Source organism: Neofelis nebulosa, chromosome 17 (genome assembly GCF_028018385.1).
Source record: "Neofelis nebulosa isolate mNeoNeb1 chromosome 17, mNeoNeb1.pri, whole genome shotgun sequence".
NCBI lineage: Eukaryota > Metazoa > Chordata > Mammalia > Carnivora > Felidae > Neofelis > Neofelis nebulosa.
The window spans coordinates 60,347,519-60,374,027 of NC_080798.1; the positions used below are offsets into that span (position 1 = coordinate 60,347,519).

Consider the following 26,509-nt stretch of genomic DNA (forward strand, 5'->3'; position numbering starts at 1 on the left):
CTCAGAGGCTCGGCTGGGATTGGGCCCGGGTGGTCTGGCTGCAGCCCGCGTGTGCCCCCTGACCGGCTGTGTGTCCCTGTCACCTCCGTCACGTCCAGTGCCGCCAAGCACCGTGGGCTCACGCCGTCTCCGGCTGCCACCCTCCTCTGTGCCTCCTTCCCCTTGGTCTCTCTTCTGGGGACACTCCTGATGGCACCTGGAGCCCGCCCCATAGTCCAGGATGGTCTTCTACCCAGCACCCCTAATGTAATCATGTCTGCAACGACCCCCTTCCCAAATAGTCACGTTCCCAGGTTTTGGGCGCTGGGACAGGGACATAACCTTTTTGGAGTCGCCACTCGTCCCACTGCGGGGCCCCAGGTCAGCCGCTGGGCAGTGGCAGGATGAGAAGGTCACATCGGATCTCAAATCCCTCCGTTTGCTGTCTGCCTGTCCCCCCAACCCCAGAAAGAAGGCAGAGTGGCCCCCCAGGCTGAAGTCGGGGGTGTGCAGGTCCCTCCTCCGATCTCTGGAGGCCTGGGGCAGATGGGGGGCACAGGAGGGGCTCGCGGGCAGGGCCTGGCATCAGGAGACCTGGTTTTGGTTCTCGACAGTGACAGCGGAGGGGTCTCGGAGCCTCAAAGGTGAAGAGGTTAGGCCCCGGTCCCCAGAGTCCCCTCGAGCAGGTGCGCACGCTTTCCGTCGAGAACGGGACAGCACGCCTCTCAGGCTTTGCTGGCTCTGGGGCCTCTGTCACACAGCCGCCTCTTTTCTGCAGCCCCTTAAAATACAGAGCCCAGACTGCTCCCTCCAGGCCTTAGGCTCCATTTGCCCCCTGGGCCGTAGCGGCCGGCTGGCCTGGTCCATAACTGTGGTCTCCAGACTCCGTCCCTCTGGTCTCGGGGGTGCCCTGTCTTAGACTGTGCACCTGACACCAGAGCACCCTGGCCACCTCTGACCTTTGCTCCCTGCCCTCTTCTGCTGCGCTTCCTCCAGGAAGTCCTCCCGGTGTCCCCACCCCTGACGTGCTGCTTCTGGTGCCTGAATGCTGCTCTCGGAAGCTGGGCCTTCCGCCCCTTGCTGCAGATCCTGCTGGAAGAGAGGGCTGGGGCCAGGGATTGCAGGGCACAGGGTGCCCCCAACGTGTGGCCCGACATCCCTCAGGGCAGACGGCTCCCTCCTCTGTAAAGCTGGGGTGGGGGGGGGGGCACCGCCTGCCGTGTGTCTGGGGCACTGTTGTTGACTGGGGTCCGGGTGATGCTCACCCGTCAGGCCCTGTCTTCTCCCTCTGCCACGAAGCAAGGCCCCTGGCCGCTTTGCCAGATGGTCGGTCTCTGAGGGGTCCTTTCGTGGCCCGGCCATCATGCGCTCACCGCTGCCGACCGCGGTTGGGCTCCAGAGTCCACCCCCCTCCCTCCTCCACCTTGAGGCCGGGACCCCAGCCACCAAGCCCGCGCTCCTCCCGCCGGCTGCCTGCACTTGCCTAGACCTGGTCTCTGGGGAGCTGCAGGCACTTGACAAACACGTCGTTAATCCCGTCTGGGTCCCGTGAGGTTACCTCCTGCCCTCGGAGGCCTGCACACCAGCGTTGAAACCTCTTCCAGCTTCTTGGGGGAGGATTTCAGGGAACCCGGGCCACTCCCGGCGTCTCGTGCCAGGTCGGGTGGGTGGGTGACCCGTTTGGGACCCGGGATGCCCACCTGCCGGGAGGGGTGGACGGGTGAGGTCGATGTCCTCCTCGCCTGACTCGGGAGGGGCTGAACAAAGGGGGACTTGGGTCCCTTGGGGCTAACACTGGTGCCCTGACACGTGCTCTATCATCGTGGGGAAGAGCGGCCCCCCGGGTCAGACCCACGCTGTCTCAGTCTCTCCCCTCGGGCGGGTCGTGGGATGTCCGGTGCCTCGGTGTCCTTTTCGGTAAAGCGGGGTGGTCCCGCTGCAGCCTGTGGCCCGGGGGCGAAGGCTCTGGGTGGGCTCGTGGAGGAGAGGAGGCCGGGCTGTAGCCAGAACAGTAGTTGCCCACACCGCCAGGGCCTGTCCGCAGGGCTGTGTGCATGCTCCCTGGATCCCCGCGGTTTTGGGGCTCTGGGCCCAGAGAGGCTGGAGTGTCCGGCTGCACGGGGAGCCCAGCCACCTGCCTGGGAGCTGCCGCGGGGCCAGCTCCCGTGCCTGCCTCCAGAACACGTCTGCCCTTCCGGGCTGCAGACGCGGCGGGTCGGTAGCGAGCCGGGCCCACCCATGCAGCCCCTGGCTGCTGGAAGGCCCTGACGGAGACTGGCCTCCCTCCCTCCCTCCCTCCCTCCCTCCAGCAGAAAGGAGGGCAGACCCTGAGGAGGGGTCTGGACGGGCACGGGTGGGTGGCTGTTGCCGGATAGCCAGCAGCAGGGGCAGCGGCCTGGGGGGAAAGTTCTGGAAAGATGGCACCTTTGCCTCTCTGTTCCGGAACTGAGATCCTGGGAGAAGCAGGCTAACGGGGAAGCTCCGGGGGGGCAGAGGTGAGAGCACAGGGCACGGCCCCGACTGGCATCCCTGCTGCCAAGGGTCCCCTAGGGTCTGGCCTGACTTCATTTGTTCCACAAACACATGCTCGTTGGTTCTGCCTGTGAACACTGCTGTGCAGGCACCAGGACCCAAGTGGGGGGAGCACAGGCGAGCGTCTGCCTGCCCCCGCCAGGAGGCGCCTGGCCTTGGCTTATGCTGTCGTCTCCTCCTTTCCACGCGCTGACCTTCCTTCCGGTGGCCCCGTGCACCCGCGCTGCCTGCCGCTGGTCGGGCATGCGGTTCCGACAGCCTGCGGGTATGAGGCGTTTCTGGAAAACTGCAGAAGGTTTCCGATCTGTCAGTTCAACAAATGCCCGTGCCGCGGCCTGCCCCGTGCCAGCCACCGTTCTGGGTGCAGGGGACCACGGTCCACGGTCTCATGGAGCTCACGCGCTGACCAGGAATACAAACTGAGCTCGAAGTCCCCGTGGCTCTGGGAGCTTCTCAGCAGGGTGGAGAGTGGGAGGGGACCGGGCCAGGAGGACCTTGCCAGGAGAGTCATTTGGTCAGAGATTGAGGGGCCGGTGGGATTTAATCGGGGCTCTCCCTGAGTCACGCAGCGTAACGGTCACCAGAGAGCGGCAAGGCGGTATCCGGGACAGGTTTCACGGGACGGCGGACGGCGTGGTCACCCTGCCCCACACCCAGGAGGGCCCCGCACTGGGGGATCCGGGGCTCAGCGTGGCCGTCTCGCAGTTCCCAACCCCAGCCGTGGTGGCGTGTAAGTGTGGTCTCGACTCCCGTGGGACGGGCGCTCAGCTGCCGGCCCCTGGCATCCTTGTCCTCCACGACGGTGACCAGGTTGTGCTGGTGAGGGAGCTCCCGTTCCACTGTTACCCGCTACCCCAGTGGGGGCCTGGGGGGGCGTGGCTGCTCAGGGCCACCCTGAGCCGGGGGGCTCATAGCACATCTGGTGGGCCCCGTCGGACGGTGGCAGATCAGCGCACGGAGAGTTGCCCGCCCGGTGGCCTGCCCGCTGGCGGGAGGGGCAGACTGACCGCCAGGCCCACCTCTCACCCGCGCTGGGTCTCCTGCTGGCGACGGCTGATGCCTCCTCCGCTTTGCTGCCCCGTTGACGTGGTCCCGGGAGGAACCGTGCTGGGCCCCTGCCCGGTGCTGCCCTGCCGCGCTTTCTGGAGCGCGCGCCCTTCCTCTCCTCTGCGACCCGCCGAGGCCAGCGGTCCTAGGCCCGGTCCGGACGGGGTTCTTTCAAAGAGGAGGTTTCAGGCAGGACGTCGAGTCGGCAAACCACAGAGGACACGGACGTGAGCTTCCCCAGCTGGCCTTTAGGTAAATGTGTGTGTCCCGTGGTGGGGGCCTCCCCAGCCCAGCCTTTTGTGCCCGAGGAAGATCACAGCCAGCACTTGGCTCTCCCCGGGGTCAGGATGTGCCGCGGCCTCTGCCTGGCTCCTTCCCCTCCCCCACATACCGCTGCCCCGTCCCCGGCCGGTGCGCCCGCCCGCGGGTGGAGGTGCGGCACCCAAATTAGTCCTCTTTCTCCTTGCTCAATGGGTGTGTAGGCTACTCGCAGGGTGGCGGTTTGCCTGCTATTCCTGGCGCGTGGGGGCTTGGGTGTGGGGTGAGGGAGGAGAAGAGGGGGCGCTCCGTCTAAACATAGACTGCAGCAGGGAGGGGTGGCGGAGAGAAGGGCAAGATGATGTTGGAAAATCAGCTCCTTGAGAAAGCGGGTGCCTGAGGAGAGGAGCCTGCGGGTTGCCATGGCAACTAGGATGAGCCCACCCCCCCCACCAACCCTCCCTGGCAAGAAGGCTGGGCCCGATGGGCCTGTTCTCTGGACTTCCAGCCGCGGACGGTCAGTGCGCCCGCTGTGCCCCCAGGCCGGACTTGCCTGCGGGAGCCTCGGTTTTCTCACCTGTGAAATGGGGTCGGCGGTGGCAGCCTGCCAGTGTCTTTGTAAACTCCCACAAATTAACGAGGAAGCACCCCACCTCGCTCCGAATAACCAGAACGCGAATTAAAACAATGCGGTGTTTCACCTGTCCGCTTGGGAAAGATTTCTTAAAAATCGACGATCTGCCTAAAATTAGCGCAGATGTGTGGAAGTAAGCAGTCTCGAAGCGTGTCCTGGAAGGTGGATTTGCATGTGAAATACCCAACATGCAGAGATGCCATCAGACCGCGTCGATCGGCAGGGGCGGGCTCGATTTATTTCGGCACAAAACCCGCTAAAGAGAACAAGAGAGCTCTGTGTTTGCTGGTGTGGAACAGTCTCCAGGATACAGTGTTGGGTTAAAAAAAAAAACAACAAAACAAAAAAACCAACAACGAAAAGGCAAGAGGCAGAACCGAGTGGCGTGCAAACGTGTGCGTTTGGAGTTTCTGATGCGCGTGACCGTGTGAAGGTTGCTGTTTGGCCATTTGGCACGCTGTTACGCAGGCACTAAAAGCCATGAGAAATACCTCCGTAAACTTATAAGCAGGTGTCTGTGACATATTAGCGGCAAAAACAACTAACGGGAGAAAACAGAGTATGGCCTCGTTTATGTTTCGAAAATAAGGCACGGGTGATTTTAAGTACAAGGACAGTGAGCCGCCGAAGAACGTACCGGAAGTCAGAGTGGCTACCTGTGGGACGTGAGTAGATGGGGACGCTTGAAACCTGCGATCCTCAGGCCTGCTTCCACACCGCCCACTCCTTCCGGACTTCGCCTCCTTGTTTCTGACCTGCGAAGCCTCCCCTGCCCCTGGGCCTTTGCACCTGCTGTTCCTTCATCCTGGAACTCTTGCCCTGGCCGCCCCTCCCCCCCCCCCCCCCCCCGTCACCTGCAGCTCGGGGATGCCCGTGTCCACCCCAGAATGCTGTTGCCGCCTGCCGCTCTGAGGTTCTGTCCAGGCCAGTCGTCACCATCAAAAGTGCTCCCTCCTCAGGGCAGGGCCCGCCCTGTGCTTTGAGTCCCTGGTGCCAGCCTGTGGTCGTTGAGGTCACCAGACCCGCTCGCCCTGGTCGGGGGGGAGGCTGGTGGCCTGTGGGCGGCACTTGTGGCCTCGGGTGTGTCTGTAGCCCTTCTGTCTTAGCCGTTCCCGGAGGGTGGCTTTCTAGAGTTCTGTTTTCATAGCAAAGAGTTTCTTTTACTCCAACGGGAGCTCCCTAATGCAAGTTGAGAGGCGGCCTGGGTGCTGTGGGCGAGTGGGGAGCGGGCGTCACCGGGTCCTGCCCTCCCGCGCACATCGTGTCCCCACCTGCCAGCTCAGCCCTCTTGTCCTCAGCTCCTGCCCAAGAGACGTACTTTCAACACCGCAATGAAAACAGCTTGGGGAGCCGGGGTGTGAGCTTGCTTCTAAGGGCAGAATCGTGAAACCAGCTAATGGGGCTGGTGGCATCGAAAACGGCTGGGCTGTCCCCTCCGGGCAGCGGAGAGTGGTGGTGTACAAGCTGTATCTTGTTAGTGCTACAAAACCCACAAAATGCCCGCTAACAAGAACCACCAGGCTGTGCGCCGTTTTCCTGACCCTCTGGAGAGATCCTTCGAGCATCCTTATTCTGTACCTTCTTACGGATGAGGGAAACTGAGGTCAAGAAGCCAGACCCGGTCATCCTAGGAAGCCGGGGCACTGGGGGCGTACGGCGGGGTCAGGACCACTTCCTGGGGTGAACCTGGCCTGGGTTGGAGGGTCACGAAGGGCAGAGCGCTCACGCCCCGTAGCAGGTGGGACGGTGGGCCTCAGACCGTACCCTTATCTGGAATAAAGGAACGTGACTGCGGCTGTAATTAAGGTAAGGATCGCCAGATGAAGTCATCCTAGATGATATGGGCCCTGAACGCAGTGACAGGTGTCCTTAGGGAGAGACGGGAAGGCCAGGGAGAATGGAAGTCGAGATGGGAGTGGCGTGTCCGTGTACAAGGACCCAGCAACACGGAGCCCCCCAGCAGCCCTGCGGCACCGCGGTTCTGACTTCGGGCCCCCAGAGCTGGGAGAGAACACTGCCGTTCTCCCCAGGACATTGACACGGCCCCCAGCCCACCCCCCCCACCCCCCCGCGCGGGGCAGGGTCTCAGTGTCAGGCAAAGGCCACGCCTGACCCCAGGTCTCCTCAGCCCCGTCCCCAGACCGCCGGCAGCCGGAGCGCTGGCGGCTGGACGTCTGTCTCCGACAACGCTCCTTGACCCCCGTTGGTGTCTGGCTGCCTTTGTGAGTCAGCCTTGCTCGACCCGGCTGGTGCACCGGGCACCATTTCCTTCATTAGTTTGCATTTTTCTCTTCGAGGATCTTTTTAATAGGAAAAAAAAAAAAAATGGGGGTAGGGAGAGATGTGGCAGAAGAGAAGCCCGCTGTTGTGGCTTGATCTAGAATGTTCTCTGGCTTTGCAGGCTGCTCCAGTACCTGACCAGGTGACATCTGCTTTGCAGAGACCCCGGCGGGGTTCAGGCTCCACAGAGACCTCCCCCTGCCCCAGATCCTGGCTCCGGCGGAAAACCCCCTTAAAATAACTGCAGCGAGGGGGGCTTTGCTTTCAGGTTATACCATCTGGCTCCGAGTTCGTGTTTGACCTGAGTAGCTCTTAAAAATCCCGCCGATCCCCCACCCTGCTGGCACACCTGAGAACTCCCAGCCTGTCTGCTGGGCTTCAGGGCTGGTGGCCCACATGGTCCAGTGACACAGCACGTGTGACAAATGGTGGACCGCCAGTGCCCAGGGTGGCATGTTTCCCGTGGGGCGCAGGGCTGGGGGCCCTGGCTCAGGCTCCCAGCTCCCAGAAGAACCCCAGGGCTGTGTTTGGCAGCCCCGGACAGAGCGCCTGCGCCTGCCCCTGCCCCCCGACAGGTGGCTCCTCCCCCAGGGAAGGAGGGACCTCTGGGGGAGGGTTTCTCTGTTGGACGAGGGGACTCAGGCTGCTATAAATCGAATTAGCCTGATGACTTCCCTCCACCCCACGTGTTTCTGCAGGCGCGGCCCCCCACGCTGGGCACCTGCCTTCCATACACTGCCCTGCTGTGCCTGCTGCACCCCCTCACCCCCCGGCCCCAGAGGCGGGTCCCCGGAACTACCAGGGCTTATCGGCAGCACCTTGACAGTGTATTCTCCGTCTCAGGGAAGCTCCCCCGCCCCCGCCTTCTAGGTTTGAGGGAACACCGCCCCTCATGTGCCCCCAGCTGGCAGCCTAATGGGGACTGAGGTACAGCAGGGAGCGCTGGGTCAGCCTTGCTGACTCCGCGGGGCTGGGGGGGGCCTAAGGGTTTGTCTCCAAGTGATGCCGATGCTCCAGGTCCCGGGACCCCGCTGCGGGCAGCACGGGTGAGTGCTGGCCTCCGGCTGGTGTGTCCCATCCTGGCGGGGGCCGGGCACAGGCAGGGCGAGCGGTTCCTTTAGACGGGCGTCTACGGTGCGTTTGGGACTGCCAGACGTGGCCAGGGTTCCCCGCGAGCTTCTGCTGGGGAGGAAACGCATACCCGCACACCCAGGGAAGGCACCTAGTTCTCAGCTTGTCCGAGGACTCTGATGGCTGGTCGGGGTGGCCGAACACAGGGTTCCCGGACTGTGGCCAGAAGCCCCTGGGCAGAGTGCAGTCCGGGACTGCTGGGAGATGCCTGCCCTGGGTGGGGGGAGCAGCCCCGGCCTGAATACTAATTTGCTTTCGAGGTTGCCCATGTGGTTCCTGTAATCAGCCTTGGGTTTACGCCAGGAAGGGACGTTCCACTGTAGATGGGAGGGACCCCACGTGAGGACCCAGGACCGCCACAACCCGGGGCCCCTCTGACCGAAGCAGCTTGCTCCTATGTCTTTCATGTTTGTTTATCTTGAGAGAGAGCACCAGCAGGGGAGGGGCAGAGAGCACAGAGCAGGCTCCACAGTCACCCGGAGCGCGATGGGGGGGGGGGGGGGGGGGGGGCTCGTTCCATCTCACGAACCTGAGATCGTGACCTGAGCCCAGGTCGAGAGGCAGACGCTCAATGGATGAGCCACCCAGGCACCCCCTCCCTGCCAGCCCCTTGGGTGGGCCTGGCCCCTGGTAGCGGGGGTCAGCTCTGCACCTAGAGGTCCTCGGGCCCCGGCCGGGGGCAGGGGTGGGGAATTCTGAGGGCAGCAGGGAAGGGGCTGGGAGAGGGAGCAGGGCTGCCTCAAAGCTATAGCTCTCTCCCCACAGTTGGGTGGGGCTGCCGTCCAGGGCTCCCTGCTGCTTTAGTGCTGGGGTCTCCGCGGTCCCCCGCGGGGAAGCTGGGGTCTGCCGGGGCTTGGGGACAGAGGCAGGGGGTCAGGCCCTGAGCCCAGGCCTGTAGCCCACACCCAGGACTCCCGGTGCTGGTCTCTGGGGAAGCCCCATCTTCCTGGCACCCCTGACTGACCGTGCATGGAGTCCTGGTCTCCAGGGCAGCTTGGCCTTTCCCGAGCTGGGTTCCTGTGATTCTGCAGGTTGCTGGGGCCTGAGAACCCGCGTCTCTAACCAGCTCCTGGGTGGTGCCATGGCTGCTCTCACTTGAAAACGCTCAAGCCAGCCCAGCCCCCGGGCGGTGGTGGGGCACGGGCACACGCGGGGTGCCCTGAGCACCGGCTCCTGCCCCTCCCCGGATGGGAACGTGGGGGTGGGGGGAGCTGCGCGGAGCGGGGCCTTCTGGGAGGGAGGTGTATCCTTGGCCGTGGGAGGGGCCTCCTCACCGCTGGGTGGACGACCCAGTGGTCTGGGCCGGAAGGCAGCTCCCGGCAGGTAAGTGGCCGTAGACACAGGATAATGGCACCAGCGTGCCCCCCGGGAAGTAATGGTTCTGTAAGTGTCCACGCCTGCACCTGGCTTTGACCTGCCAGCACCTGCTCCCGGCTCTGCCAGGGCCCCACGAGGGGCGGGCTGCACACAGGTTCTGCTCCACGACCCGGGCAGAGCGAAGGCGTCTCCTGCCACCGGGCCACGGGCCAAACAGTGACCCGCACACACGTGAGCTGTGGAGCGTGTGTGGCCCGGACCCTGAACCTGAGCTGGGTGCCCGTGTGGCGCAGGACCCTGATCACGGGAGGGGGTTCTTGGGGGAGTGGAGATGTTCCAGAACCAGTGGTGGTGGCCACATAGCCCTCTGAATGCGCTACAGGCCCCAGGTCGTAAGAGGGTGAACTGTGTGCTACAAGAAACCGGGGGCAGGTGACAGTTATGGTGTCCAGATGCCATCTCCACGTGAGCTGTCCAGGTCGCCTCTGGGGGGTCGGGGGTCCGCCTGGCAGATTGCTGGGAAGGAAGGCTGTGTAAGCTCGAGGGCAAGGCCAGTGTCTTCTCTGTCCACAGGCTGTGGGGGTATCACGCACGTGGACACCCCCAGTGGGAGGAGAAGGTGTGGCGCGGGGCAGGTGCCCTAGTGTCGCAGAGGGGTCCTCTGCACTGAGGCCAGGCTCCCCACGATTGCCCTGAGGCTTTGGGGGGATCACTGGAGAGGAGGGACTGGGTAGCCCGGCAGCTTGCCTTCCTAAATGTGCCCAAAGCGTGTCTCCACTTGTGAAAGGCGCTCCTTCACGTGGCCCAAGACCGCGTCTTGCACTTTGAGCTACAGCCCTAAGCGGCGCCCCTGGGCCACGCCCCTGGCCCGAAGCAGTGTCCTGGGGCTGCCCTGACAAAGGATCATAAGCAGGAGCCTCTAAACGACAGGAATGTGCCCTCTGCCAGCTGGAGTCCAAATCCCGGTGCCACAGGGCCACATTCCCTCGGAAGGCTCCAGGGGAGGGTCCTTCCCGCCTCTTCCAGCGTCTGGTGGCCCCACCCCTCCATCTCTGCCCCCGTGGCTGCCTCCACTGTGTCTGTGGCCCCTCGACTTGTAAGGACACCAGTCATGGGATTTAGGCCCTCCCACAACTAAGTACTGAACTAAGTACATCTCAAAGACCCCACTTCCAGATAAAGTCAAGGTCCCAGGTCCCAGACGGATGTGAATTTGAGGGCAGGGGATGCTGTTCATCCCCTACAAAGCCCTTTCCAAAGCAGATGTCCCGGGAAGGTGGTGGCCTGAGTCACTTATCAGAGACTCCTGGCACCTTTCTGAGCTAGAAGAGAACTTGTATCATCAGGCCAGACCAGTGAAGCATGTGAAAGCCCAGACCTCTGTGCCTCAGTTTCCTCATCTGCCACAGATGTGAAAACAAGTCCTCTGTGGAAGATCCCTGACCCCAGGCCAGGGTGTCTGCCAGGTGGGAACAAACCAAGGGCTGGTGAAGGGGGAGTCCCTCCCGCACGGGGCCCCTCGGCCCACCTGTGCATGCTCAGCAAGGACCCTCCCTGGGTGCCCCTTGGTCCCAACAGAGACCCTCAGTTACCATCACTGGTGACAGCTGGGTGCCCAGCAGCTATGTCCCACGGGGACCTAAGCGCTGAGGCCTATGTTTCGAGTAGACCTGCCCTTGGGTATCCAGGAACGGGGTGCTGTGAAGATGGGCAAATTCTGATTTGGGTGGGAGGGTCTGGCGAGGCTGGAGACCTGAGGGCAGGGGAGCTGATCACAGGGTGACACAGGCCCATCTCTTCGGGTCTGGGGTGGCACTGGGGCGGGAGGCCCCTGTTCCAGGGTGTGGGAGGGGGCCACTGTCTGTGGGGTCTGGATCGGGTGCAGGGGCCCAGAAGACGGGGGGCCGTCCGGGAGGGCTGGATGCGGAAGGCAGACAGGGGTGCGGACTTTGGTCGGGGGCAGCTGGAGGGCTCTAGCCTTGGGCGCGGTGGTCCTGAGCTGGGACCAGCAACGTCCCAGCTTACAAACCCTCCGAGGCCGACACTCTGGGGCAGTCAGGCTGTCTGGCTGTGTCACGCCTCACAAAGGACCAATGTCCCAATACGGTCACATTTGCAGGTTGTGGACGGACGGGGGTGGGGGCGGGAAGCCAGTCCAGTCCAGGCGCTAGCGGTGGAACTGGTTGGGCGGTTGGGATGGGCACGGGCTGGTCCCCCTACGTCACGTCACCGTCCTCTGCCGCCTTGTCTTAAGCAGCCCCCGAGGCTGCCTACCCCGCGTCCCCCCCCCCCCACCATGTCACTCCTGCACTGCCTATCCCGCGTCCCGTCTGCGTGTTCTGCCCCACGCCCTTCCCGTGCGGTCAACGCGAGGTGGTGTTGCGCACTGGGAGGGCACCCCGCTTCCTTCCCGCCTGCTCTCCAGGTCCCTGCCCTGCTTGTGGGGGTGGAGGCCTGGGGCTTTGCTCTCACTGCTCCCCCTGAGCTAGACTGGCCAGCCCAGCCCCGAGGGTCACAGGGAAGATCGAGCCTCATGATGCGCTGGGAGGTCTTCTCTATTAAACGCGCTCACTCTTCTCGATTCGATTTTATTTTAGGGCTGGCACGGCTGATTCTTTTTCTATATGTGTGAACGTATATATGTAAATACACGTACAGTGTTGGTGAATTAACGTTTGTGGTATTTTTACTAAGCGGAGAGGTGGAAACCAAACAGTGGCCCCGTGTGCTGGGCCGGGGACGCAACGTGTCCTCCTCTCGGGGAGTGTGCCTGCCACGGCAGGGTCAGAGGTGGGGGCGAGGCCCTGTCCACAGGGTCACGGGGCCGCACCCCACCATGCTGGCCTGGAGGTCGGGCGTCCACGGGGCAGTCTGAAAGCAGTGACAGGCTCTCACCGTCCACTGGGGCTCAGGCCACAGGAGTGAGGCGTGGACGCTGCCCCAGATGGTGTGTCCACCGGCCCTGCCTGGAGGCACACTGGTCTCACCGGGAGGTGGGGAGGGGGGTGACTTGACTTCCCAAGGTCTGGGACAGGAACGGAAGAGAGCAGCAGTCTTGTTGGCTTTTCAGACAAGCCCCCCCCCCCACCCCCCGGCCTGGGAGAGGCTGCCGTGGCCAGGCCGCATGTCCACTGGGGACACAGGACCCGAGGTGGTGGCACCCACGTTTACATGCGCAGCGCCGGGGCACGTGTGTGCAGAAACGCTTACGAACAATGCCCCGTTAGCCCGACTCTTGGGGGTATTTAAGTGGAGTCCTTCGAGCAGGATGCCTATATGATCACACGTGCACGCTGCTCCTCGGAATGAGGGGCCCCCAAACTCGCTGCTTTAAGCAACACAAAACCTCACTCTTGTTTTCCTGCGACCTCAGCGTGTGAGCCGCCTCGTCCAATCCATCAGGCTGTGCTTGGCTGTAGCTCCGAAGGCTCTAACCTCTCCTCCTCAACAACCATCTGTAGCTGCCCATTACCTCCCGTGGCCTTTCCTCTAGTGGCCACACTCGGTAACCCGTTTCTGCTGGGTGGCTGGTCCCATCTGTTGGTCCAGAGCTGTGTGGGCTCCACGACCACCCACATGTGTCTGGTCGGCAACAGTAACTGTTAGGAACGGAGAGTAGCAGGTCGGAGAGGACGTTCCCACGTTCTCGGGGAGGAGTCTGGGCAGGGGATGTGTGCCTGCCCTAAGGTCCAAGTCCAACTTAGAGGAAGAGGAAGAGCTACTGTGGAACAGCACGGAGCCCCGTTCCAGACTCTCGCTGCTGGTCTTTGGGTCCTTCCAGCCCCTTCTGGTTGTTTGGCTGAACTCTTTGTGGGGCCCCAGCGGCCTAAACCTGTGAGGCTGAGAAACTTCTTCCAGGTCCCAAGCCTGGCCCTTGCCGAGCCACGGGTTTTTGTGTGACGTGTGCCCCAGATGGCCTCCTTGCGGTTCCCTGCTTGCCTTGGCCTCCAGGGAGCTCAAGCCCTCAGGTACATACTGTGTGCTACTCTCAGCTCAGCTGCTCTTTGTTCGGGCTCCTTGTGCCCAAACCTATCTGTCGGCCTTTTACTAGAAGCTACCAGCGGCCAGGCCCGGTGAGCGGTATCACGGTCTGTGGGACTGCAGCCACGAATAGGCCCGGCCATTGTCCTCAGTCTTTCCAAACTTCACTGTGCCTCCCGGTGGGCCTGGGAGCCCCTGTGCCCCCTCACATGACTGTCTCTGGGGCTCGGTTTACAGGCCCCGTAACATACTCCCTTTTCAGCATTCTGTCACACGGGTGGCAGCCCGCCATGCACCCGAGGGCCAGGCCTTCCCAGACTTGTTGCACGAGGGTGTCTGAGAGGCGACGGTGGTCGTCACCTGCTCGGGTCCCACGATTCACGCTCCTTTGCCGGACGATGACCCCAGGTCCCAGGATAAGGGCCACACCCAGTGTCGCATGCAGCAGCCACAAGCCGTCAGGCCATGAGACCATGGCGGGTGCTTTGTCCACACCAGCAGGTGGCTCAGAACTGCCCACGCTGGGGCAAAGGGGGGGGCGGGAGTGACAGAAGGGTTGTGCCTTTGCTCCATGTGACAGGCACGGACCCCTCTGTGACGGATGCGTCCTGGAGCCAGGCGGAAATGGTGGATACACAGCTCAGTGAACACAGTGCCCCAGCTGTGCACTTGTGTTTTGTCATGTGAACTTCACTTCAGTTAAAGTAAGTTACACAACAGTCAGCTGGGTGGGGAGCCCCCAGAGCAGGTCCACCCGGTGAGGGGGAAGTGGTGTGGTGGGTACCTCGGGCTGTGGGGAGGGGGTGACGGATGATGAAGGACACGGGGTCTCCGGGTGCTGAAGGTGTCCTAAAAATGACCGTAAAGACGCTGAAAACCACTGCATCGTCGGTCTTACACGGGTGAATGGTATGGTTGGAGTCACAGCTTAATGAAATGGTCATATCCCAGAGCAGCCCGTGGAACATTCTGTGGAAAAGCTGTATCATTTCCCCAGAGCCAGGCTCAGGGGCTGCTCTGCTTCCGGGGCGGGGGGCGTCGAGAACACTCCATTGGCAAGAGCGCCTCTTTTTCCCGGGGCCGGGCCTCCTCTCTCTGTCTGTGTTGAGGCGCCTGTCTCTGTTTCAGGGGACACGGGGGCCTATGTGAAGGCCCCATGTCAGGGTTGCTGGGCAGCGTGTGGCAGAAACGGCTTCTCTGGGGCTTCTGGAAGCCCCTGGCATGTGGGGAACAGGTCCCCAGGTAGCAGCGATCGTTTGTTAACTCATCTGTTACTGATAACAGGCTGCCTGTCCTGGGGACAGGCCACGGTGTGTTGGTTTCTCTGGGGTTGGGAAGCAGTGCCCCGGAGCCAGGACACGAGGCAGGTGAGACGCGTGGACCCCTGGTGTCATCCTGCCCTGTTTTACGAGGGAAGAGGGTCTCCTTTGGGATCGGCTGCCGAGACCCCGTGGAGGCCTGAGTCAGAGCCCCTGGGACGGCTGGGCGGGAAGGTGCTGCTCACAGCTACAAGGCACTGTCCTCAAGCTCAGCTGTGGGCCCGTCACCGCACCTGCAACCACGCTGGGCTGTGGCGTCGTCCGGTGTGGGCTGTCAGCACGTGTGTGCGCGTGGAAGGTTCACGCACCTGGGTACGAACCCCCTTTGCTGGAGTCCCCACGTCAGGCCTGTGCGTAGGGGCTGAAATCAGTGCTGCCTGAGTCCGTTTGACTCCCCGGGCAATACAGCTCCTCCACAGAAGGGCCGTGCCTGTGCTCCACATGACGGTCACCCCCAAGTTTAAGAGCTGATGGGAGCTGAGCCTCCCCTCTGGGCAGAGCCTGTGGGAAAGCAGCTCTCTCTCAGCAGCTGGAAACCATGATTCATACAGACGTAGAGAAGTTTCTCACACTCTCGGATCTGGTCTCTTCCACACATAGAGGGCTAGTGACTGCGCTTCCAGAAGGTGCCAGAGGATGGCTGGGACGATGGGCTGCGGTGACCGCCGAGGGTCAGGGTGGCCCCGGGGCCTGCCACGGTACACCCAGCCTCGGCTCCCCGGGGCTCCCTCCCCAGAGCCCAGAAAGTGCCGGTGATGGGAAGAGGGAGGCCAGGTGCACGCAGGGCTGGGCCGTGGGGCAGCAGCGTGTGGGGGCTTCTCTGGCGGCTGCCAGGTTGGTGCTGTCTTGGGAGGCAGGTCTGGCTCCGATGTGGTCTCTAGAACGGCCAGCCGGTGCCCTCCCTGGGCCTGGAGCCTTCCGCTGGGGAAGGGGAAGGTGTGCTTTGTTCTTTCTGCCCTCGGACCTGCTCCTGACGGCCGCTTGGCCCTGCCCCCGAGCCCGGCCAGCCAGTCGCTCAGCCCACACGTGTGGCTGGGCACAACTCTCCCCCGATTCCTTCCCGGGCAGCCCAGCATTCGCCAAGCTGCTGCTGCTCTCTGGAGGCCCAGAGCCGAGTCGGCTATGCGCTCGGGCCCCTATCTAGGATGTGGACACGACACAGGGAAGGAGGGGAGCTTCCCGCAGCGGGTCCTGGGGCTCATGCAGGCTGACCGCTGCTTCAGGCCAGGCCCTGCCCTCGCCGGGATGTGCTCTGTGCCCGAAGGCGCCGGCAGGCACTCAGGCCCGGCCACGCGGGGGGCAGTGTTTGCTGAGTGAACGAACGAATACGTGAGATCGGAGGCCACGGACCTCCCCGTCTTGCTTCTGGAGCCCTTACCGCCCTCCCTGCCTCTCCCTGCCAGGACGTCGCACTCCCGGGCCAAGGCTGAGGCCGCCCTCACCGCAGCGCAGAAGGCCCAGGAGGAGGCGCGCGTTGCCAGGATCACTGCCAAAGAGTTCTCCCCTTCCTTCCAGCACCGGGAAAACGGTGAGTGAGGGTCCCCAGAGGGGCATAGGTGTGGGGCCGTGGCACACGCCTCACATGTGCCGGTCAGGGTGTGAGGCTTCTGCACATTCCGCCTCCGCGTCTCAGTGCGCTACTGATGCCTTCCCCGGAGGTCACCGTCTGCCTGTTCTCCCTGCCCTTCCCACTCCTGTTGTTCTAGAACTTTCTTCTGGAACCTACTCGGTCCGACCAGGTGGCTGCTAGGAAGGTAGGAGCGTTGCTAGGGCAGTTGAGGAAGTAGGGCTTCAGTATTAACGAGCTGTGAACTGCCCCGTGTGACCAGTGGGGGCAGGTAGAGGCAGACGGAGGGGCTCTAGAACAGTGAGGGGGGCTCTAGAACAGTGAGGGGAGCTCCCACCCTGTCCTCCGGGAGAAGCTGAAGTCACTGCGCGTCAGCCAGACGCGTGACCTTCTCGGTCCCTCGGGAAGCCGGCAGCCTCCCCTCTGCTGTGTAGAGTCCACAGGGCCTGGTGTCCGGGCTCACGTGGCCCCTGGGCTTAGAGGTGCAGGACCTTTGCCCTGAGGACACCCTGAACGCAGGCAGGGCAGGTCAGGGTCTCGATCACTGCGTCCTGTCCTAGGGACCCCCATGCAGGCGTTAGCTCTCAGTGTGGTGCTTCAGAACGCTGTGCTTGGGCGGTGCACTGTGGCCCCGGCCCCGTGTGCCCGGCCACAGAGGCATTTCCTGGCCACACTGTCAGATGATGGACGGGGTATGCACGGACTGGGGGGTGGGGGCTGACTCCATACCCCAGTGCTCACGGGTCTGAGGACCCCCGACCCTGCCTCCAGGACCACGTAGGGCCTCCCTTGGTCACCCTCTGTGGAAGAGACACCCTTTCAGGTGGCTGCGGCTCTGCCTCATTCTGCCTGCTGGCCTCACCTCAAAATCCCCAGAAAGGAGACTGGGGCCGCTGTGCCTGTGGCCAACAGCATGGGGACTGGGCCCAGCCCCACCAGACCGTGGGGGGGCTGTGTGTCCCGTGGCCCCTCCCGCCCGGGCTCAAGAGACTCTGGCACGGAGTTGGAGAGAAGACCACTCCTGTCACGCTGCACCCAGGGAGGCCGTGAGGCCCTGGGGAAGGTCACCTAGCACCAGAGGCTTCCTTCCACCTTCGGGAGGGACCTGTCGGAGGCGCGGCCTAAGCCTGGAGGGGGCCGGCCTCGCCCTTGCCTGGCACCCTTGCCTGCTGAGCCTTGGGTCTCTCCTGTAGCCAGGGGGCAGGACCGGAACCTCTGCCTGCCACTGCCCCTCCAGACCTGGTCACCCTCCCGGTGGGTGTCGGGTCGGGGGCTCCCAGATCTGTGGCACCCACCCCCCACTGGAGAGTGCCCCGTTGCCTGTCGCCCTGGACCCGGGCCCCGTCTTGCTCCCCCGCAGCCCTCTGGTGAGGTCAGGCCTCACGAGGCACAGAGGGTCCGAGTAACCCAACCTCTGTGTGCTTCCTGCCCCCACATAAAGGGCTCGAGTACCAGCGGCCGAAGCACCCGATTTCCAGCAGTGACATCGAGGTGGCCTCCACGGGGACGCCCCTGCAGCAGGAGAGCCCCGAGCTGTACCGCAAAGGCACCACCCCCTCGGACCTGACCCCCGACGACAGCCCCCTGCAGAGCTTCCCCGCCAGCCCCACGGCCACCCCGCCCCCGGCCCCTGCCTCACGGAACAAGGTTGCCCACTTCTCCCGGCAGGTCTCTGTGGACGAGGAGCGAGGCGGGGACATCCAGATGCTCCTGGAGGGCCGGGGAGGGGACTATGCCCGCAACAGCTGGGGCGAGGAGAAGGCCGGCAGCTCCAGGGGCGTCCGCGGCGGCGCCCTCCGCAGCGGTCAGCCCGCAGACGACTTCCGCTCCCGGAGCTCGGGCCACAGGCAGCCCGGCAACCCCAAGTCCCGGGAGCGGCGGACGGAGTCGCCCCCCACCTTCTCCTGGACTTCCCACCACCACCGGACCGGCAACCCCGGCTCGGCGGGCGCCAAGCTGCTGGAGCTGGAGGAGGAGAAGCTGAGCAGCTACGAGACGGAGATGAAACCACTGCGGCGGATGGACTCGTGCGCGCAGGAGGCACACCCCCAGAAGAGGCGCTCCAGCCGGGGGGGCGCCTGCCGGGGCCTGGGCGAGGACCACCGCCCCGAGGAGCGGGGCTTCGGGGCGCAGAGGCTGCGGTCCAAGCCCCAGAGCAAGGACGGCGCCAGGCCGGCCTCGTGCACGGAGCCCGCGGTGCAGAGGCTGGAGAGCCTGCGGCTGGGAGAGCGGGCTGAGCCGCGGCTGCTGCGCTGGGACCTGGCCTTCTCCCCGCCCCAGAAGTCCTCCCCGGTAGCGCTGGAGTCGGACGGAGAGGACGGGGACGAGCTCAAACCCAGCACGGTGAGTGGCGGCGCTGGCCCTGGGCCTGCGGTCAGCACGCGGCCGCCTCCAGCCGAGGGCTGGCTCCTTCCCTCCAGGAGGCCGGGGTGGGCGACGGGGTCCCCCTCCCTTTAGGTCTCAGGGAGGGCTGACCCCAGGCCTGACCCCAGCCGCCAAGGTGCGTGGGCGGTTCTGGAGGTGCCCAAACAAAGCGGGCAGCCCGGGAGCCCTGTCCTCACCTAGACTCCCCCGCGGTCTAGGAGGGTCGGCCCCTGCTCTGGTAAGGAGGCCGGGGCTCGTGCCTGCTTCCTCCCACGACAGGCAGTGTGGAGGCACCTGGACTGCGTGGTGCCGGGGTGGGCCCACCCCCAGGAGGGACTTTCTGGGACCCTCTACCTGTGAGCAGACGTGTTCTGCCCCTCCCCCGGCTTCTCACACCCACCCTGGGACTGATGCCCCCGTGTGCTCTGTGCCAGGACCCACGGCCCCAGTCCCTCAGGGCCCGATCACCTGGCCCAGTGCCACGTACCTGCCCCACGGGGACACCTCTGGGACCCTGCTGCGAGGCAGGGTCCGTGTCCACTGCCGGCCCCTGGAGGAGCTACACCATTGGCGTGTCAGGGCCCCGTGCTCCTTGAGAGAGACGCTTTCTGTGGACAGGTGCCCCCCGAGACCACCGTGAGCCTCTTGTGAGCAGGCTGGTTCCTTAGTGCTCCTGCCTTCCCGTACCCAGGTGCCCCCAGACAGCAGCCCTGTGGTCGGCACTGGGAGCACCCGTGGACGCGCTGCTCTGTTCCGTCCCAGCAGCCAGAACCACCTGCACGCATCTGGATATGGAGTGTGCGCAGTGTGGTTACTTTTGGAAGCCAGATGACAGACGGGGAAGGGATGTGGGAGGAGGTTCCAGATTTGGCCCCCTTCACCACGTTGGTGCTGCCCAACGAAGCTCCCTTGGGGTGAGGTGCCAGCCAGCGGCTGGCCTCCAGCCGGGCACCTGTATTTATTCCATTGGGACGGCCGGTGTCCTGTGTCCTCCGAGGTCCTCTTGGGGTCAGCGCCGTGCCCTGTCCGATATGGTGGTCTCTGCACCCATCACCGCGGAGGCTCCAAGGAGAGCCGGGCCCAGGAAGGGGAGGCTGAGACCTGGATGCCCAGCTCACCCGAACCTCTGCTCCAGGGGCAGGAAAGGCCTGGAGGCGGCCGGTGGCCGGGCAGGGACAACACTTAGAGCTTGAGCGGCGACGGGGAAGGAGGCATTTGCCGAGGAGCGTGTGCTTAAAGGATCACTCGAGGGCTCGGACGTTGCCGGGTGGTGTGGGGTCTCGGGCTGAGTGCTGGGGCCGTCCTGGGTGGGCCGCATCTGAAATCCCGGCCGGTGTTCTCTCGTCCCAGTTGCGGGGCTGGGGACGAAGGTTAATACCGGTGTGGGGACGCTGACTTAAAGCGACCTGGCGTGCTGGGAGGGAGGTCAGCACCGGGCATTCCGGGCCCAGTCGCTGCAGCCCGGGAGCAGGAGGACCCTCTCCCGGACTTCGGTCGTCCTCTGCGAGCGCCTGGTTTGGGGGGCAGGGGCAGGCTGGGCACGGGCTCACCTCTGCTGTCCTGTTGCAGGGCTCGGCCCCCATCCTGGTGGCCATGGTGATCTTGCTCAACATCGGAGTCGCCATCTTGTTTATTAACTTTTTCATCTGAGGAGACGTCGCGTGAGCAAAAACAGTGGTCGATGTACAAAAGGGGGACGTTAAAAAAAAAAAAAAAAAAAGATGACAGAAAGGAAAGGATCGTAACTGAGACGGCCGGACAACCACTTCTGAGACTTTTCACAGAACAATGTGATTGGGTATTACTCACAGTTTGCCTTTTTTTCTGGGTAATGTTTTTTGGATTTTAGCCAAAATTCTTTGCTTGTATAACACGATGCTGTGTGGCATGGCAGAAGGAGGCCAGCACGCCGACCCTCCAGCTTGGTGTGGAAAGGAAAGGGACCCCGGCAAATCAATGGCCAAAAAACAAAACGGTCACCGTCCTCGCCGCCATCACACTCCATCTGGGACTGGAAAAGGAGGCGGCCGGAGGAAGACCCCAGCGTGTCCAGCTGTGCTGTGAGGCTGAATGCGGGAAGTCTGTTACCTGCGCCGCTCCCCTGGGTCCTGGAATAGCGGGTGACAAGTAGGGGTGTGCGGCGGGGAGGGGTGGGGGGGGGGGGAGTGGGCGCGCCTTCCCAGCAGGCAGCAGCCGCTTCCTGTTTTGAGTCTGTGCCGTGTACCTGAGGAAGCAGGGATCTGCCGCCTCTCCCCATGGAGTCTGAAAGCAAGGTCCTCCTTCCCCACTGTCTGCCCCCTCCCCCACCACTCCCCCCTTCGTCCCACACCCCCAGCAGCAGTGGTGCGGACGGGACAGAGGGCAGGGAGTGCCGTGGGGCCACCTAGCTGCCACGCCCGGCTCCGAGTCTGTGGCCTTTCTCCAGTTGGCATGCAGGATGTGTATCCCGGCTCCCCTGTCCCTGTCAGACGTCCGTGGCAGTGACCTGGCCCGCGGCGACATCATTCCCTCTCGCGGTCACCGGGCACATGGGTTTTCACGTCTTTGTCCTGTGCCGGCCTCCGCTTCCCCCACAGATATGCACACTCTTTCCAGATGCCTCGTTCATACTCCGGAGCTGGTCTGGGCCCAGGACAGGAATGTGGGTGAAACCCAGTGGCTTCAAAACACCTGAGCACCCGCTGCTGCCCCCTCTCCCCCAAAAGACACAACTCTGCCTTCTCGACCAATGTTGCACCATCATCCAAACGAGAGAACAAGGTTCCAGAATGTGCGGGCGCCCCGTGGTCCTAGCGCTGGAGCCAGCCCCGGCCAGGGCGTATGGACGTGTCTGTGGGGCACGGCCGCGTCCATACCCTGGCCCCTGCGCTCACGCCCGGGACGGCCCCGACCGTGAGCTTCCACAGCCGTCCTGGGCACAGCCCGGCTATGGACTCTGCCTTGCTTTGCTTATGTTTAGCTGTTTCTCTGCTACCTTTCAAGCAGATTTCTTTACTACACTGCACTGGATTGCTATATTTTTAACCAGAAATAAACTAAAGATTAGAGCATGTTCCAGTAAAATCCAGTTTTATTTTTTCCGTTCTACATTCTCTCTCCCCATTTCTTCTCACAGTTTGGCTTAGTTTGGGGTCTTTTTGGGGAGTGGGGCACAGGAGAGGGAGGGTCCGTAAGAAACGCGTTTCTGGTAACGTTACTTTCTAAAGGGATATTACATCTTTTGTACATCTTACTTTCCGTTCTTTTTTAATATCGAGTGGTTGCTGCAGCCCTGAAGTGAACCAAATAAAGATTCCTGCTCCTTGCAGCTCAGAACCCTCCATGTGGGACATGTGTTTTCTAACTGTTTGCACCTCTTCGTAAAGACCACCGCCTTTTGTACGTTCCGGTAACTGCACGACACCAAACGGTACCTCGGACCACAGGTTACACACACACGTGCCGCCCCGGGAGGAGATTAGGGAAGTGTGTGTGGCCCAGTGAAAGCAACAGTGATTTCACGCCCGGGGCTCCCGCACAGGTGACTGGCTCGTGTCCCCTCACACGTCCGGCCCCTGCTCCCACAGGTGTGAAAACCAGACTGCACACCCGGGGTATCCCGGCAGATCCCCCCGAGACCACCGCTCCGGGTCTGAGAGGATCTAGAAGCCGATTAAGGAGCGGGCCGCTCAGCACGGGGGAGTGCTCCTGCTCACCTGGCGGGCTGGGCTGGTCCTACCGGCCCAGAGGCTCAGCTTTTCCCAGTGGCTGTGCCAGTCCCGGGCCGGGGCCGGGGCCGGGGCCAGAGCAGCTGACCTCCTCCCGTGCGCTCCCGGCGGACGTGCGCACACAGCAACACCCGGCCACGAGGGACGTGTGGATCAGGGCTGGCCCCCAGAGGGGTACAAAGTGACAAGTTTTAATTAGTCCCAGAGCCACCTCGTGAGAGTCCTTTCCTCCCCTGGCAGCTGCTTCCACGCTCTGGACGTGAAAGCCAGAGGCAGAGAGATGGAGTTGCCAGGGATGCTGAGCCAGGGCCTGTGGGTAGGTGAGGCCGAGAGGCACCACTCTACACCCCCCTCGCGCTGCCCTCCCGAGGCTGGGAAACCTGCACTCACACCCTCCACCCCACCCCCACCCCAGGGTCCTCAGGCGACTCGTCTGTGCCCACAGTCCGCCTGCCGCCTTCACCAACGTGAGGAAACTTGCACACTGGGTTACTTGTGCTTCTGGGCACGTGCTCGATGCCCCAAGTGCTCGGGTGACTTCGGGCACGTGAAGAACCATCCATTCTTCCAAGCTCCCTGATCAACAGCACCCAGGATTCCTAAAGACACAGAGCAGGGATGTGACACACGAGCCCGCGAACTTGCGAAGAGGATGTCGACGTGGAAAACCTGTGGGTAGCCACGGCAGTGCGATGCCTCCTGCCAAAACCACTCTCCCGAGAAGTCCACAACCACGTTTACCAGACCACGAACTCCCGTGTTGCAACTGCTACACAGGGGCTGAGCAAACACGTACAATGTAGGATGACGGGCTCCCCAGCGGGGCGGGAAGAGCACGGGCCGGGCTCCCCCGTCCCCGGACGCCCCTCGGTGCCAGGCTGGGGGCCCAGGGCACCCAACCCCTGACGTCCCAACCTGGCCCTAGAAATGCTCCCTCTTGTACTGTCCACAAGTCCCGGTCTGGACGGTAGATCCCACGGCCGCCCCACTTCAAGCCAGATGACGTGACCGAGGGCCCCGAGCAGACGCATCACGGGCTTGACCTAGATGAACATCTGGGGGACTAACGGAAATAAAGTGGTGTTCACATTTTTGAGTTTGGGATCTCGGCCACCTTGCTCTCATCTCCCCCCGACTCCGCACCGATGCTGCCGCTGCGGGCAGGGGTCCCCTCGAGGTGAATCTCACACCCGTAGGTGGACGACGGGTGCCCAAAGCGGCCTCGTCCGGGAGAGGTGCTCGCTTCGCCCCCACATGCACAGGACGACACCTCTCCAGACGGAGGGGAGGGGAGGGCCAGCCTCCACTCGGCATGAGTAATCCCGCTTTCTCCGGCTCAAAGAGGTCTCGTCTTCCGGGTTTTCTTGCCTTCGGTCTCAGAAACTTAAAGGTGCCTACTAGATTTTAAGGCCTCTATGTCCGTAGCTGCACGCGCTGCCGACCCCACAATTAACGGACGGCACTGAGGACCGCCGACGATGTCTCGCGTTTCCACTGGGTCTTGCCTGGACAGGACCTGCTCGTGTCAGTCAAGCGTAAAAGTGATTCCAGACAAGAAACGCAAAGAAGAGTGAAGTGCTCTTGTCGGAAAACCAAGGTGTCTCTCAGTTTTGTTCCCTGCCCGGGGAACCGTGTGGCACGCGATACCGTCCGTAAGCAAAGACTAGAAAAATGACCCGTCCCCAAGTGTCCTCAAGATCTGTCCCTGAGAAGCGTCGCTAATTCAGCCTTAAAAGCAAGAAAAAGTGCAGTTGCCTTCGTTGAAAAACGAAACAGCGAAGCTGTATTTTTACCATGTTCCCATACGCCGGGACGGTCTGAAAGCCGTGGGAAGCACAGGCGGCTGTCACTGGAAGGCTGCGGAAGAGGGCGGGGACGCGCGGGCACCTGGAGGCGCTGCAGGCGGGAGACGACGGCACTCGGGTGGCGCTCAGAGGCTGCGAGCCAGGAACCGAGGGCGCCTCTGCCCGAGAACCCACGTGGAGGGGGCCTGACGCACACGTGGGCAGACACGTTCCAGCCCGTTCCTCGGCCTCAGAGGGGCAGGCAGCCCTGCCAGGAGGGGCAGATCCACAAGTGGCCGCGAGCAGTCCAGGGCGCGTCTGGGTGCGGCGGCCCGCGCCTGGGGCTTCGGGGACGGCAGGGAGCGGCACACCTCACACCTACCTCATCTCCGTCCGCCCCTAACACTCCCCCCGCCGCCGTGTGTGCGCACGCCCTCCCCGCCGCCCCCACAGACGCGCGTGCGGGCCTCTGGCCGTGCGGCCTCCAGCTGGTGCCACGAGGACCGCGGCAGCCCCAACCCAGAGAGGCAGGAGGCCCCAGGGGATGGCGAGACGGGTCCCGGCCAGGCCCTCACTCCCCTCCACCTTGCCGGTAGCACCTGCCGCGGCGACCCACGCCCCCTCCAACGCCTGCATCGAAGGTCGGACAGAGATGGGCACCCGAGCTGCTCGAACACACGTGAGGACTGCTAGTCCCTTAAGATCGGAGTTCCCGTCTCCCACCGCTTCCCGCGTGAGGACACATGTCGCAGACGAAGGGCCTTCCACCAGACACTCCTCAACCGCGTCTCCCTCCCCAACCACGATCGGCTCCCCGCGGGGCGCACCACGCAGCCGAGCGCGGCTCGGGGACAGGCACGCCCGCCAGCGGCCTGTGGAAGGGGGGAAAGGGCAGGAAGGGGACTGCCCCGCGGGGGGCAGGTTCAGGGAGGAGACCGGTCTGCGGGCGCGCCCCACCACCCCCGAGCGGGCCCTGCGCTGACCAGCACGGTCACTGCCACCACCAGGGCGGCGTGGCCTGCTCCTCCCGCCCCTGTGCCCGCTGCTGGTGGCCGGCCCTCGGCGCTCGCCCGTGAGCGCTGAGCCGCTGGTGCGTCCCGTGCACTCAGCTGAACCCCACCGTCCTCTCCGGCCGACCCTGCCTGTGTGCCCCATTCGCCACGTCCAAAGAAAGCCCACCCGGTATAATGTAGCCTGACAGAAATACCGCCCTCACCGCCCGGGTGAGCAGCGTGTGAGACCCGGCCCTCACGCCACACAGCAGGCCGCTGACCCTGACACAGATGCCTTTTCGCGAGTTCTAACCGAAACCGGTCTCGATCTGCATTTTCTCCTTTCCACCTTTTCCCCTGGTGCATGTAAACTGTCTGTTAACACAGTGCAATCATTTGTGCATTGACGAAAAGGGAATGTCGACTATGTTCTGATTCTTCTTACTGACGAAGCAGCTAAAAATGTTACCTCGCCATTTTATCTTTTAGCTGGAAAAAATAGCTTGGTTACTTACAAAATGAAAATTCAATACTTTTCTTTAATGAATGTAACAGTTTGAGTCCTACCACTATTCTGTATTTCGCTCTCTGAAAGCAAGGGCCGCTGTCCAGGTTTGAAAACATTTTGCTCCTTTTAGTAATAAACATCATCGTTTGACAACTGTGGGTTCTCTGCATCGTCTCCTCACAAACCAGGGTCTTTACCACGGCGTCCTTCTCGTGCCCAAACTCTGGGATGGATAAACGCAAATCCCGCTCGGGGCGGAGCTCTGGCGGGAGAGCGCTGTGGGCAGGGGCGGAGTGCAGCCCCACATCCCCGAGCCCGCCCCGCCCCCAGCGCCCCCCCCCCCCCCCAGCCGACCAGGGGCCTCACGGCATAGTTTTGTTCCACCTGTTTTGATTTTCTTAACCTTCAACATCCACGCTTCTTGTGGGGAGCTTCCCCGGCCTTTCTTTCCGACTGGAGTTTCCCCCACCCCCGATCCCCCAACACACACACCTGGGCCTTCCCAGGCCCGCCCCCACACTCAGGCACAGGGCTCCTGAGCTCCACACCCCAGCTCAGGTCCGGTCCAGAGGACGAGGACAGGCCCCGGCCCCACACCCGCTCGACACCAGCAAACCAGGCCCAGCACCGGATGCGCCCGCGGCGCTCCCCACGCGCCGATGGCTTATATCCTTGGCCCCTGGCTGTGCTGGTTGGTGCCTCGGCTGCCCACGGGACACCGTGGTCACACCGCCGGTGGGTGACCAGACCCAGCTGGAACCCGGCACTGCTAAAGCTCTCTCCCAAGACAGCAACGAAGGTGCCTGTGGCCTACGACTCGGGAGCTCCCTGGGCCAAGTAAGACAACACTGGTCTCTGGTGACCAAAGGCCTGCACACAGCTTGCTTCCCGCTTTAAAACATCCAGGAAAAGAGCAGTTACTAGAAAGCCCCTTCGGTGCTCATGCAACTTAGCAGTGGACACACGAATCTCACGCTCCCTCGAGCCGAAGCCAACCACCCCCTCCCCCGTGCTAGGGAGCGACTGCCCCCTCTGCAGCCCCCGCTCAACACCGTGTCACCACCTCCTCACCCCAACACACTTGGGGGGGCTGGTTCCCAAGTGTGACC

The 26,509-nt window shown here is 63.1% G+C and overlaps 1 protein-coding gene across 15 annotated transcripts in view; it reads left to right on the forward strand.

Annotated features, from left to right (window-relative positions):
• JPH3 (junctophilin 3) overlaps window positions 1-21,461 on the forward strand; it is a 171,879-nt gene extending 150,418 nt beyond the window's left edge. For 14 of the 15 annotated variants that reach the window (XM_058709148.1, XM_058709142.1, XM_058709143.1 and 11 more), the window contains 3 exons: window positions 15,882-16,006; window positions 17,487-18,388; window positions 19,979-21,461. In XM_058709148.1, coding sequence (XP_058565131.1) covers window positions 15,882-16,006; window positions 17,487-18,388; window positions 19,979-20,059 — 1,108 coding nt within the window. In that variant the 3' untranslated portion in view covers window positions 20,060-21,461. Of the gene's footprint in view, window positions 1-15,881; window positions 16,007-17,486; window positions 18,389-19,978 lie in introns of those variants that run through there. The other variant, XM_058709153.1, reaches the window with a different exon arrangement.
• The last annotated feature ends 5,048 nt before the right edge of the window (window positions 21,462-26,509 follow it).